The 13,608-nt window shown below is 34.5% G+C and overlaps 1 protein-coding gene across 1 annotated transcript in view; it reads left to right on the top strand.

The window, feature by feature from the left end:
* Positions 1 to 6,370: 6,370 nt before the first annotated feature.
* Positions 6,371 to 13,608, top strand: part of LOC103259744 (polypeptide N-acetylgalactosaminyltransferase 13-like) — a gene marked incomplete at its 3' end in the record, with an annotated part of 64,733 nt that continues 57,495 nt past the window's right edge. The window contains exon 1 of the mRNA XM_021711998.1: positions 6,371 to 6,484. Coding sequence (XP_021567673.1) covers positions 6,377 to 6,484 — 108 coding nt within the window. The remainder of the gene's footprint in view (positions 6,485 to 13,608) is intronic.

Raw genomic sequence — 13,608 nt, 5'->3', positions numbered from 1 at the left:
ACCTTTGTGACAAACTTCTGTATATTCCACATTAAATGCTTACTCGTTAAAGTCATTTACGTTGTTACAATGCTTTATATCATAAATTATAAAATGCCATTAGAAGCCAGTCACCACTTATTCTCATAATCTCAGCTTTTCAGGAAGCTGATGCAGAAGGATTGCTTGAATCCAGGAGTTTGAGATGAGCCTGGGCAAAATAGCGACTCTGTCTTCAAAAAATTATTGAATAGTATCAAACTCAGTCTTTCAAAGTTATATTAGATGAGATAGTTTTTAAAAATGTAGAATTAGTGAAGGCATTATTGTTACTCATCAATTTAGCAGATGCAAGCAAAACCTTTTTTTGGAATTTCAGAAATAAAATTGCAGGTAATTTAAAAATTCAAGTAGATTGTTCTGTGCCCATGCAGATACATTCTCATTTGTTTATGTTATTTATTCAGTAAATATCTGTTAGTAGTCTAACACTAAACCAATGCATTGGCTATACTTACAGATGTGGTAAAATGTATACAGAAATAAATATAACACTACATGCAATAAGAAGCAGCAAGTACCTTGAGAGAGACAGAGCTAGAAGCAAGTAGAAGGGGAGGAATATGTTTGGATTTGGAAAGGGAGCAACAGGGGCAGTTATGTTGAAGGCAAGCTGCCTCGAAAACACATTTGTATTGGCCCAAGAATAATATGAACACAATATTATAACGAGAATAAATAAATGAACACATAAGGAGAACTTTCAAAGGAAAATGTAGGTGACTAATATGTGTGAGTGTTTACTAGGTAAAAACCTTGTATGCAGGGAAATAGTTAAAAGGAGGTGTGAGGAGCTCATTGGGAGGTACTAGATCGCTGATGCCCACATAAGAAGCTGGAATTTATTCCTTATTATCGGTTTTTAACATCTGGTTAACATTTTTAAAGGGGCATTGATTTAGATAAATGAATCTGGCTGCAGTTTGTAGAATGTATTTCAAAAAAGAAGAATTTAGTGTCATCCAGATTCACTTAGATGTTAAGAGAATCCCATTAGCAAATGGACATCAAGGACAAAAATTAGATAATAATTAAATTCTATTTAGATAATCAGAATATAATAGAGATGAGTCAAAAATATGCTTAAAAAGTACTTCAAAAAAAGTAGAAAGTATTTTGGATATGATTGAATGAGGCACAAAAAAAGAAAGGGGGTGAAATAGAGCTTTGTCATTTTATATTAAATATTAAAAGGAAATAGAAGACATGAAAAGAGAAGCAGATGGGTAGAAAATTTTCCGTTCTATGTTATACACACAGAGGATATTTTTGAAGGAAACATTTAATGAGTAATTAGAAAATCTCAATTGATTCAAAGGAAAGATGTAAGGAAACAAATGAATCAGTCTCATAGAGGTGACAGTTAAACACATATGATGAATGATCTAATCTTACCCCAATAAAGAGCAGAGAAAAAGTGCCCCTTAGAGTCCCTCGGGAGGACTACATTTCAGATGAGAAAATAAATTGTTAAATGTATATATCCACAAAATAATATTATAATGACATATTGTACTTATATGGTAGATGTGAAACTAAAGCCTGTCCAAAATCTGATAGCTAGAGAAAGGAAGCAGACAGAGTATCAATAAGAATCATACAATGAACAGTCAAATTAGTAGAAAGAAAAACCTCTACAGAACAATGCTATGGGAGCAAGAGGTGAAAAGAATTTCAAGCACGAAGGCTGATGAATTGTGTCATATGCTTAAAGAGAGAGAAGTTAAGGAAAGGCTGTTGGAGTTCAGAACCAATGGGGACCTTTCAGCGGGAAGTTATTGTAGAAGTGGGAGCAGGATCTAGCTTCTAGTTAGAAGGTCAAAAGGAGTTGGGGGAGTATGTAGAAAGTTATCCTTTCAAAAAGGTTGCCAGGGAAGGGAATAGAAACTGTATGTCCCTAGATTCAAAGAATAATAAGGTGGACTGAAAACGTATTTTGGTTTAGAATAGAACTTAATTGAGCAGTTTTGTAAGCTCAAGGGGACAATCTAGAAATCAAAGGCATAAAACATAAATGTTAATAGTCAATGAGCACCTGACTGAAAGAGTAGTCAAGAGAGAGCCTGCTGAGGGCACAAGCGTCAACGCTAAGGCACAATGAAAGGAAAGGAGATCATCTTTTCTGCCAGACAAGAGAAAGGGGGAAGCCATGAGGAAGATACATTTTTAAAAACATTGAAGCCGGGCTCGGTGGCTCAGCCTGTAATCCCGCGCCATTGGGAGGCTGAGGTGAGTGGATTGCCTGAGCCCGCGGGTTCGAGACCCGCCTGGGCAGGCGAGACCTCATCTCTACAATAAATCAAAAAATCAGCCGGGCGTGGTAGCGCATGCCTGTAATTCCGGCTACTTGGAAGGCTGAGACGGAAGGATCGCCGGAGCCCAGCAGGTCGAGGCTGCAGTGGCCGGGAGCGGCCACTGCACTCCAGTCTGGGCGACAGAGTGAGATTCCAACTCAAAAAAAAAAGATTGAGCAGGAAATTGAGGAGTTTCGATTTCATGATTGAGGAAGTTTAGATTTCATGCATTGCCTTAATCCCCAGATTCTTGAGAAAATTCCAAAACTTTTTGGAAAAGATTCAATTAAAAATAAGACAGGTGAACACGTAAACACAGATAAAAGAATTGTTAGCAGTTTGTGAACTAAGCAGAGAATCAATAACATGAACTTGACATATAACCAGTTGGCCTTGTCTTATTACTTTTCCAATGGTCTGCTGTGTCTTAGTAGCAGAATTGAATGAAGTGAAGAGTAAATTCACCCAGGCACCGACATTTACAAAGAGAATTGAGAATTGCAGGAAAGCAAGGTCAGAGAACCAAAGGTGATAAGCTAGTGTTTTACTGACGTGGCAGAGCCTTGGAGGGGATCTCGGAGAAGGGAAGAAAAAAATTCCTGAAGAATGTTATAAATGTGTCAGTATAGATTAACTAAGTCACCATAATCATCAATGAACAATAAAAAGTAACTTCCTATGGAAATAAGGGGGCTAAGAATATGAAGTTGTGTTCTGAGGCATATTTCACAGTCAACATCTTATATGTGAAGTAGTACGAAATCATTTTGAAACCCCACATGAGGGTGTGTGTGTGTGTGTTTGTGTGTGTGTGTGTGTGTGTGTGTGTGTGTGTGTGTGTGTGTGTATGTATCTGAGAGCCAAAATTAAGTGAAGGACACTTAGAATTTTGTTTAAGTGATTAGTATCAACCACCACAAAGATAAATTACCTAGCCTTTTAAATTATGTGTTGGGCACTGTGCTAAATGCTTTGCTGCTGGTTTTTTTGTTGTTGTTTGTTTTTTGAGATGGGATCTTGCTCTGTCATCCAAGCTAGAAAGAAGTGATACTATCACAGCTCACTGCAAGCTCAAACTCCTGGGCTCGGGTGATCTTTCCATAGTAACCTACCAAGTTGCTGGGACTTATGGGCATATACCACCACACACAGTTTCCTTTTTGATTTTTGTAGAGACAAGGTCCCACAAAATTGCCTAAGCTGGCCTTAAATTCCTGGGTTTAAACAATCATCCTACCTCCGCCACCCAGGTAACTGCAACTCCAGGCACATGCACCACACCTGCTTACGTTTTTTTTTTTTATTTTTTTATTTTTTATTGAGTTGGGGGTCTCACTCCATCTCCCAGACGGTAGTGCAGTGGCACAATCACAGCTCGTTACAGCCTAGATCTCCCAAACTCAAATTATCCTTCCACCTCAGTCTCCTGGGTAGCTGGGACTACAGATGCATGCCACCATGCCCAAATAATTTACTTATTTTTTTTTAGAGATGAGGGCTCACTATGCTGCCCAGGCTGGTCTTGAACACCCAGGCTCAAGCAATACTCCTGCCTCAACCCCTCAGAGTGCTGAGGTTACAGACAAGAGCCACCACGTCTGGTTTATTTATTATTATTATTATTATTATTATTTCTTTTTTGTAGACACAGGATCTCATATTGTTACTCAGGCTAGTTCCAAACCTCTAGCTATAAGGAATCTTCCCACCTTGGCCATGGTTGGCTTTTGCCTCTACTAATGCAAGTCATCTTCATCTACTGACTATGTAGTAGATAGTATTCTCACCACCCCAAATCCAAATTCATTGAATTGATTGGTTGGCTTGACATTGTACAGACACAACCTTGAAAAGCAAATAATTTCAGCTAGTTCAACTATAGTCAAGATTTTTCATTTTCTGTATACTCTGAATGTGTAGGTATATATAAATTGGGTATTTTAGAGGACAACTAATATAGAACAGAACATGTTGCATAACATTGGCTGTGGCTATAAGCATCAAATATTATAAGTCAGAGTCTTATAGACAGAGAGCTCACTGATACCGCAAACACAAAAAAACCTGTCTAGGGACTTCTGTCTTTAAAAAACACATAATTTTTTAAAGAAATTATAGTTTTATTTTATTGTTTTTGTTAGTTTTCAAGTGTAAGTGAAAGTTATTTGAATCATTTTTATGGTTAAATATATTTTATTCTTAGCAATTCATTACATATTTCTCACATATTTATCAGAATGATGACCAACTGTAAGATTAAATTTAATGCATATATTTAAATTAAAATGTGTCAGTAGTTTATTGGTAAGTAGATAAGTAGACAGGCACTCTGAACTGATTGTTAAAAATGCATCACTTAACATTCTTAAGCATTTGGTAGCATTATGATAGGATAATTGCAGCAATTTTGGTTCCTAATTTTATTAGACTCCCAAGCACTGTAATATCTTGTATAGTTATTGCCAAAGAGTTCCAAGACCCCCATCAGGTAAGGGTCATGGCTACTCCATAATTACCATCTGTCTAGATTTGTTAGTGCTACTCATTATAACTCAGGTCAATGATACTATTTGTGATAGGAACCAGCAAGACTAGAAGTAATAAAACAGCTCTGGGACTAAGTAAGGCTCTGCCACTCCAACTGATGGATAGTTAATTACCTGAGCACAGAACAGTGAGAGCAGTGGGAGAAATAGAAAACTTTGCAATATGGTAGATGTCCAAGTACAATATTATTTGGTGATTTTTCAATGAACAGTTCTGTTTAATTAAAACATGAGCATAACCTTTGGCAGAGGATATAATTTCAAGAAGAGCAAAACATGTATTTTGTTTTGTTTTTAAACAATCTCAGAGATTACTTGGGCGAGCATTTCAAATCCAAGTTCTAGATCAGTGTTTCTCATCCTTGGCGATACATTAGAATTACATGGAAACTTTACATAATATCAAAGTTGGGCTCCATCCCAGGGAAATGAAATCTGAATCTGTGGTAGCCAGTCACGAACATCTTTTTTCTAATGGTGAATCAGATGCTGCTAATGGGTTAGGAAAATTGGAAACCACTACTTTACAACAAATATTCAAACATCATTGTTGCCAGTATGAATCAATTTGTAAACAACTACAACTTACTTTTCTATCTTTAATTCACACTGCTCATATGTAGAAAGACTTGTGTAGTTCACAATGCTCATATGTAGAAAGGCTTGTGTAGCTCAAATATTAACCATTGTCTTTAATCTTTTAAAATTAATTAAAAATAATTAATCCTTTAATAACTTAACATTTGACTTTTTGATTTCTGTAGAAAATTTTTGAATGTGAGACTCAAAAGACATTTATTCCTAGGAAAAAGTTTTAGAATCCCTTACAAATGCCTTTCTAAACCTCTGAATCGTACATGGGATTTATGTTTATCCAGAGAATTAAATGATTAATTATCTCCTTTTAATTAGGTAAAGAGAAGAATAAGCAATTAGATATGAAGCTCTTATGTTAAAAAGTGCTTTTGTAACTATTATTAGATACTTAGTTTCTGAAACATTTTATAGCATTTTTCTTATGCTTAAATAGGACTGTGGATCTTTTCATAGTGAGACCATGTCCACAAGTTCCTGGAGTTTACATTAAAATGATTGATAATTATGTAATAAAATATTGCAGCTGATAGTATCATGACCAGTTAACTTCTTGAAGGACAATACAAAGGGCAGAAACCTCTCTACACTAGGCTTTCAGAAGGAATATAGAAGCCCCAGTCTTAAATGGCCAGTGTTCCTTCCATGTATCTCTTGGATCACCTGTAAGAAAAACATAGACTAATCTAAATTGAGTTTTACAGAAAAAAATGAAATAAAGTGCTATTTATTAATTTTAAAACCTCTTACACCTTGACTTTATGTTTCCAGTCTGAGATTTTTGAGTACTCTTTTTATATTTAAAATGTTTCAAAAATATGTGCTATAGTTTCATTAAACTCCACACATTGTTTTCAAAAGATATTCTTTTCTTTTTGTTTTTTTTCAACTAGGACCCCTACTATGGCTGGTGGCCTATTTTCTATTGACAGAAACTACTTTGAAGAGATAGGAACTTACGATGCAGGAATGGATATCTGGGGTGGAGAAAATCTTGAAATGTCTTTTAGGGTAATTGCATTTTATTTTATTTTTTGACGCTGAACATACTATTCTGTAGCATGCACTTACTAGACCCAGTAATTTACTGTCAAATCCTTGTTGTTAAGTCATGAAAATTACTGATCAGTTGGTCATTTTAAAACATATTTAGAAGATTTGATAGAGTCTTACTGCATGCCATATTTACTGTTAAATGGGAAATTATAGGTATTTTTTGTTTTAAAAAATAATTATTTTATTCACAATATCAGTACATTAGGGCTTTCAACTATTGAAATAAAGAAGGGCTTTATTTTTCTGTTAATGTGTTATTCTATAAAATCACTTTTTGTTTTTGAAGTGAAACTCGAAAGTGTTTATATGATTTGAATTTGCAAGTACTGCCTGCGGTTATTCTCAAATAACTTTAAGAATTAACTGTGGTCAAGGAATTCTGGATACCTCTGCAAGTAGCATGACTATTTTCACTACCATTGACAATATTGTTTGATGAATCAGTTTGCATAAAACAAATTCATGTAATAAATAACCTTCCAAGCAAATGAAAATTAAGAAATAAGGCTTTGTGAATATGTTATTAGAAAGTATATACTTAATTTTAATATTTTGCTATAATCAAAAATTTTTTTAATGGACATGTATGTGCCTTTATGCTAAGAAGTAGATAAGGACTAATATACAGAGTTTTTTTTTTCTTTAAGCAGCATAGATTCTTATTTCTAGAATTTAATGTAAAATATTTGAAACATTCAACTTTTCACCCAAAATATTTGTACAATGAAATTATTAGAGTTTAGATATATATTTTTCTATGAAGTTCGATAGTTATACCTTTTAATTTCTCATTTAGAAAGTAAAGTTATTTAATTCACATGATATAAGTATGTGTGATGTTATATACAAAAATGTTAAAATTTAAGACTAAGTTAACTTTTATAATGTAGAATATAGTGGATCTTGGATAATCTAAATCATTTTAGTAGCACTAGAGTAACCTTGTTATACTATTCTTTTGCCTGTAAAAATGCAAAGAATAAAAGAACAAAAGAAAGAAAAAGAAAATCAGTATATTCAAAAGCTTAAAAAACATTTTATTTTACCCTTAGATGCAATGATGGGAATATTTACTCATTCATAAATCAGCATTGGCTGCTATATTGGATAGGAAGAGTATCAACATATCAATTCTATTACGACTTATCATACTATTGCCTAGTCTTTCTTTTTTTTCCCTAAAATTCTATTTCACCTCTTTTCTCCATACTTGTTAAACTTGGCTATCTGCCAGTGGACTCCCAATCCTTTCATTACATAGCTCTCATATTGGAGGGATATTGTTCATCTAACTGATTGAAAGATATATTAGGAAAGAATTTAGTGGAATAATATGATAAACATGGAGGACTGGATCAGAAAATGTGACAAAGGTATAAATGTAAAAAAAAAAAAACAAGACTTAAGAATATCATAAGTGATGCAGATAAGGAAGTGGGGGAGTACAAGAAATGCAGGTAAGGACCATAAGAATGATCAAATCCAGCCGGGCTTGGTGGCTCAGCCTGTAAACCCACGCTTTGGAAGGCTGAGGTGAGTGGTTGCCCCCTGGGTTCGAGACCCCCTGGGTAACTTGGTGAGACCTCATCTCTACAATAAATCAAAAATTAGCCAGGCGTGGTAGCACATGCCTGTAGTTCCAGCTACTTGGAAGGCTGAGGCAGAAGGATCGCCGGAGCCCAGCAGGTTGAGGCTGAGGTGGCCGGGAGCGGCCACTACACTCCAGTCTGAGTGACAGAGTGAGACTCCAACTAAAAAAAAAAGAATGACCAAATCCCTAAAAATTAACATAGGAGATTTTCTGTAATTGGCAGTTTGGGATTATTAAGAAAGAAAGTAATTATGAATTACTATTTTAAAACAATATCAAATGCTTTAAAACGTATCATTGTCTTCAGTTTCCATATACTTTCAATAGAAATAAAATATGTACTTTGGTTTTTTTATTAGATTTCTAATTTATGTCTACTTTCTTCTCTGTGACAGAACTGTGTTTACTTAATAGTTTATACCATAGCTGAGGAAGATATTGAGCAAGAGAAAATGCTAGAACATTGTATTTGCAAAAGATTGAGGATTTATTATCCAAAGATTGAATCTAATGTCCGACTCAATCATTACACAACAAATATATATTGAGCAAGTGGTATGTGATTTACCCTTTCCAGGTGCTGAGGCTTCAGAGATGAAGGTCATGATGCTTCTTTACTCAATAACCACATTCCGGCCAAGTGTAGTGGCTTACACCTGTAATCCCAGCACCTTGGGAGGTCAAGGCAGGAGAATTGCTTGAGCTCAGGAATTCAAGACCAGTCTGAACAACATAGTGAGACCTTGTCTACAAAAAAATGTAAAAATTAGCTGGGTGTGTTGGTGTGTGCCTGTAGTCCTAGCTACTTGTGAGGCTGAGGTGGGAGGATCGCTTAAGCCCAGGATATAAAAGTTGCAGTGTCATGTGAGTATCATGTGCAGTATCAAGTGAGCCAGTATCATGCCACTGCACTCCAGCCTGAACCACTGAGACCTTGCCTCAAAGACACACACACACACACACACACACACACACACACACACACACACGGTGGGGAGAGAGAGAGAGAGAGAACCATATTCCTATGAGAGAGATGCATAGGTATTATTGACAAGAAAATGTGATAATCTATTTTATAAATTGTGTATTCGGTTTTACTCTATCATATAAGTATAGGCAAATGAATTAACCTCAACTGTGAAAAAAAGATTATAATAATAATGAAATTATTGTGGTTTAGTAGCTGTTGTATACATAGCTTCTAGTGCAAGTAAAAAGATAGAAATACAATACAAGCAGAGACCCAATAAACTTGTAACTTATTTGCTAAAAATTGTGTATGTATTCTCACATGTTTAAACTTCAGTCACCTTCAAAATACTCTCCATTTGATGCAATAAGCTATCGAGACACATTTTCCACTGCTCAAAACAGTTTTTGAACTGGTCAATTTTGATGCCTTTTAGTGCTTTTGCTGTTTTGTTGTTTCACCTCTTCATGGGCAAAGCATTTCCCTTTGAGGATTTTTTTTCATCCTGGGAAACAGAAAAAGTCACTCAGAGTGAAATCAGGTGAATAGGGAGGGTGGGGCACTGGGGTAATGCCATTTTTAGTCAAAAACTGCTGAACATTAAGTACAGTGTAAGCAGTTGAGCTCATAAATCATGAAATGGACAAAAGCATTAAAAGAATCTCCAAAAAAATTCACTGAAGCCAAACACAGCCTCACACAACAATTCTAGCTGGTACACTGATGCTGATGGGTTCCTAGGGGGGGAAGCCTGTACTACAAGGGGTTGTCCTCCAAAAGATAATTCCAGGTTTTTGTTAGGGTCCCCCCTCATATATAGGACTTCCAAAATGTTAAGATTCTAACTGGCCAAACCAAAGGAATACGTTGCAAAGATTTATTTATAATAAATAGTTGATGCTGAGAGAAGTGTATTTAAAAATGTGAAATTTTTATGAAAGCTATAGACATTCTAAGAGATGTTTCAGCCTCTTAAACACAAAAGATTTAATATAGTTTCAAGGGGTTGAAAAATGCCTTGATGTACCAGGACAAATATTCTTAATAATAATAGTGACTTCTAACATTTATAGTAGTCAGTAAATGGCATAGCTGAGTTGAACCTCAGCACCCTGAGAACAATAACTATGCTACTAAGGACTGCATTACCACCTCCTCATTAAGGTTCAGCTCTCCATAACATTCAAGACCTAACAGTCTATCATCATTAGAAAGGGAGAATCTAACTTGCAAATACAGTTTTTCTCCATAATTCTAACATGGTTCTCCCATCTGTTATCTTTTTCTTATAGGATATAGCCTCTTATGGCAGATAATATGCATCGAATAGCAGTGAATGAAAATATCTACAGGTAGATTTTAATGCTACTGAAAGGTTAGTTCCAAATATTTCTCCCCACTCCATTACACAACAATCTTTAAAATAACAAATCCAAGAACACATTCTAAATATAAATGTTAGCTGACTTAACCAATATACATTGAGTTCAATAGGAGCTGGAAATATGCTAGTGAGCAAAACAGAGAGAACTCTGTGTTCTCATAGAACTCTTAGTTTAGAGAAGAAGACAGACAATAAACAAGATAAATAAGATGTATCCATATATTAGTGATCAGTGTGAAAGAGAAAAAATAAAAATAAGATGATATGAAATGTTCGATATTGGAGGATGGGAAGGGTTAAAATTATAAAAAGGAAGAACTATAAAATGAATACTTATACAAAACAGTTGATGATAAAAGGAACCAACTAATTTATTAATTACTATCAAAAATTACAGTCTATTTTAAAAATAATAACCCTGTTCTCAGGGCAAGTGTCACCCAACAAACATCACCTGCAAAAGTCTTTCATAAACAATAGCACAAGGAGCAGTGTTCCCAAGAGTGCGGCAGCCTGGGTTCAAAATCTGACTCTGGAATTCACTGTCTGTGTAAGTTTGAATAAGAATGCATGTCTTCTAAGACTTAGTTTGTTTCTCTCTAAAATGGAAAAGATTGTAGCACATTGTTGATATGTTTTGGTGAAAGATTCAGTGAGATTATGTATACAGAGGTGAATACTCCACTTAACACACACAAAGTGTGTCATAAATGGCAGCTGTTGTAGGGTGATTATAAACTATACAACTGAACAAGTCATGGCAATCCTGAGCATCACCTAAAAACAACTTTGTCCCTAATACTCTGACTTTGAGCATGGTTAATCAAATGAGACAACATGAAAAGTCCGTTAAAACCAGAATATGCCATATGTGTATAAAGTTCAAGTATAATGGCACTGTTAGCCAAAATGTGTTTCTAAAGCTCCCTTGCCCAGAAAAGAGATTACATGAAAAAAAGAAAAAAAAGAAAGAAACCTCTTTTTATTCTGCTTCAACATCCTTTGACATAATTACTGACATCTAAGAATCTAGGGTAGGAAATATTTTTCCTACACTAAAACCAGTTTGAATAAGCTATTGTTGGGTTAATAAAACTACTGTTGAGTTAAAACTATTGTTAAGTCAGTTTTTGAATAAAATAGTTGTTGAGTTAACTATCACCTAGACTTGTAATAACAGGTACTAATTTACCTTTCTTCTCCATCACATACCTGAATCAATACCAAATGGACACAAATACATAAAATAACACTTTCAGGACACTGAATAGCAGGTTATAAAAGCCAATGGTCCCTGAGATATGGGAAACAAACAAAAAAAGCCTGGTAATTGCCTCAATTTACTGCCTTGAGCAAATTTCTAGGTCTCAGTGACGGAAGGAGAAACAAAGAAATCCTTACAGACTCCATTTGTTGAGGAGATCAATCTGAGTGTCTGGGGAGACCAAGGACCCTAGAGTTTTGTGAACAGAGTACAGGAATAATGAACAGAGAACTCAGGATATATAAAGAGGTTCCTGTTCGAGTGTTCAGCTGAGTTCTGACATATGTATGAGGAAACAATCCAAGTTTGAGGAAAGAACTGTCAGAAAGGATTAGAATTCTCATTCTAATCCAGTGATCACTCAGAAAAATCAATAGTATCTGTATCTTCCAGACAGATTGATTTGTGGGGCATGGAGTAAGGTATATTGGGGGAAATTATATAACATACGTCTAAAAGTCCCATGAATCAAAGAAGTTATAAGTGAAGTTAATACTATTTTGAACTGAATGAAAATAAAAACATAGCATATCAAATTTTATTATGTCATTAAAGTAGTAAACATCTATATTAGAAAAGAAAAAAAAACAGGAAATATCTAAAATCAATGACCTCAGCTTCCACCTTTAGAAAAAAAAAAAGAAAGAATAACACCAAAGTATCTAAGATAAAAGAAATAATAAAGATGAAAGCAGAAATGAATGAAACATAAAATGGGAAAACTTTAGAGAAAAGCAGTGAAACCAAATATATTTTCTTGAGATGATCAACAAAATGAATATATATTTTAGTCAGACTTGGGAAAAATATAGGGATGACACAAATTACCAATGTTAGTAATGAGAAAGTGACATTGCTATGGAGTCTACAGATATTTAAAAAATTATAATGGAACGTTACAATCAGCATTATGCCAATAAACTTGACAATTAGATAAAATGGACAATTTCATTAAAAGATACAAATTATGAAAGCTCACAGAAATAGATTAACCAAATAGTCCTATATCTTCTAAAGAAATGAAATGTGTAGCTTAAAAAATACCTTTCACAGAGGAAACTCCATGACCAGATGACTTCATTGGTGACTTCTACAAAACACTTTGGATAGAAATAGAAAAGTTTTATATAAATTCTTCCAAAAATTAAAAAAGAGATAGTATGTTTCAACCCATTCTATGAGACCAGTATTACTCAGATACCAAAACTGACAAAGATGTTACCAGAATAGAAAACTACAAATCAATATTTCTGGTGAACATAGATGCAAAAAATCTAAAACATTTTAGTGAGTCAGGTATCTCAATATGTAAAATAAATAATATATCTTACTAAGTGGAGTTCACTGCAGGACAGCAAGGATGATTTAGCATTCAAAATTCAATCAATATAATTCACCATGTTAAGAAACTAAAAAAGAAGAGTTGTTTGCTCACTTAAATAGACTCAAGAAAGCTATGTGATTAAAACTAAGGGTTTACTTACTCCTGAATTTTTTAAAAAATTTAAAAATCCCTGGTGAAACTGATTTTAGAAGACAACTCCTCAATCTGATAAAGGGCTTGAATGAAAATGCCTATGCATATGTAATGTTAAAAGACTGAATGTTTTCCCTCTAAAATCAGAAGAAGATAAATATTTTGGATCTTACTAATTCTACTCAATATTCTAGAGGAAGCGTTAGGCAGTGCAATAAGGTAAGAACAAGAAATTAAAGCCATTCATACTGGGAAGGAAAAAGTAAGACTATCATTTCAGATAAAAAGATTGTCTAGGAAATCCAGTTAAATCTACAAAACTACTACTAAAACAAAACAATTAAATTATCTTGCCAAGGTTGTAGGATACAAGAACAATGTACAAAAGTCCAT

Source organism: Carlito syrichta, unplaced genomic scaffold (genome assembly GCF_000164805.1).
Source record: "Carlito syrichta isolate Samal-C Ts95f unplaced genomic scaffold, Tarsius_syrichta-2.0.1 Scaffold302993, whole genome shotgun sequence".
Taxonomy (NCBI): domain Eukaryota; kingdom Metazoa; phylum Chordata; class Mammalia; order Primates; family Tarsiidae; genus Carlito; species Carlito syrichta.
The sequence above is the reverse complement of the archived record's forward strand: the minus strand, read 5'-3'. Positions and strand labels throughout refer to the sequence as shown.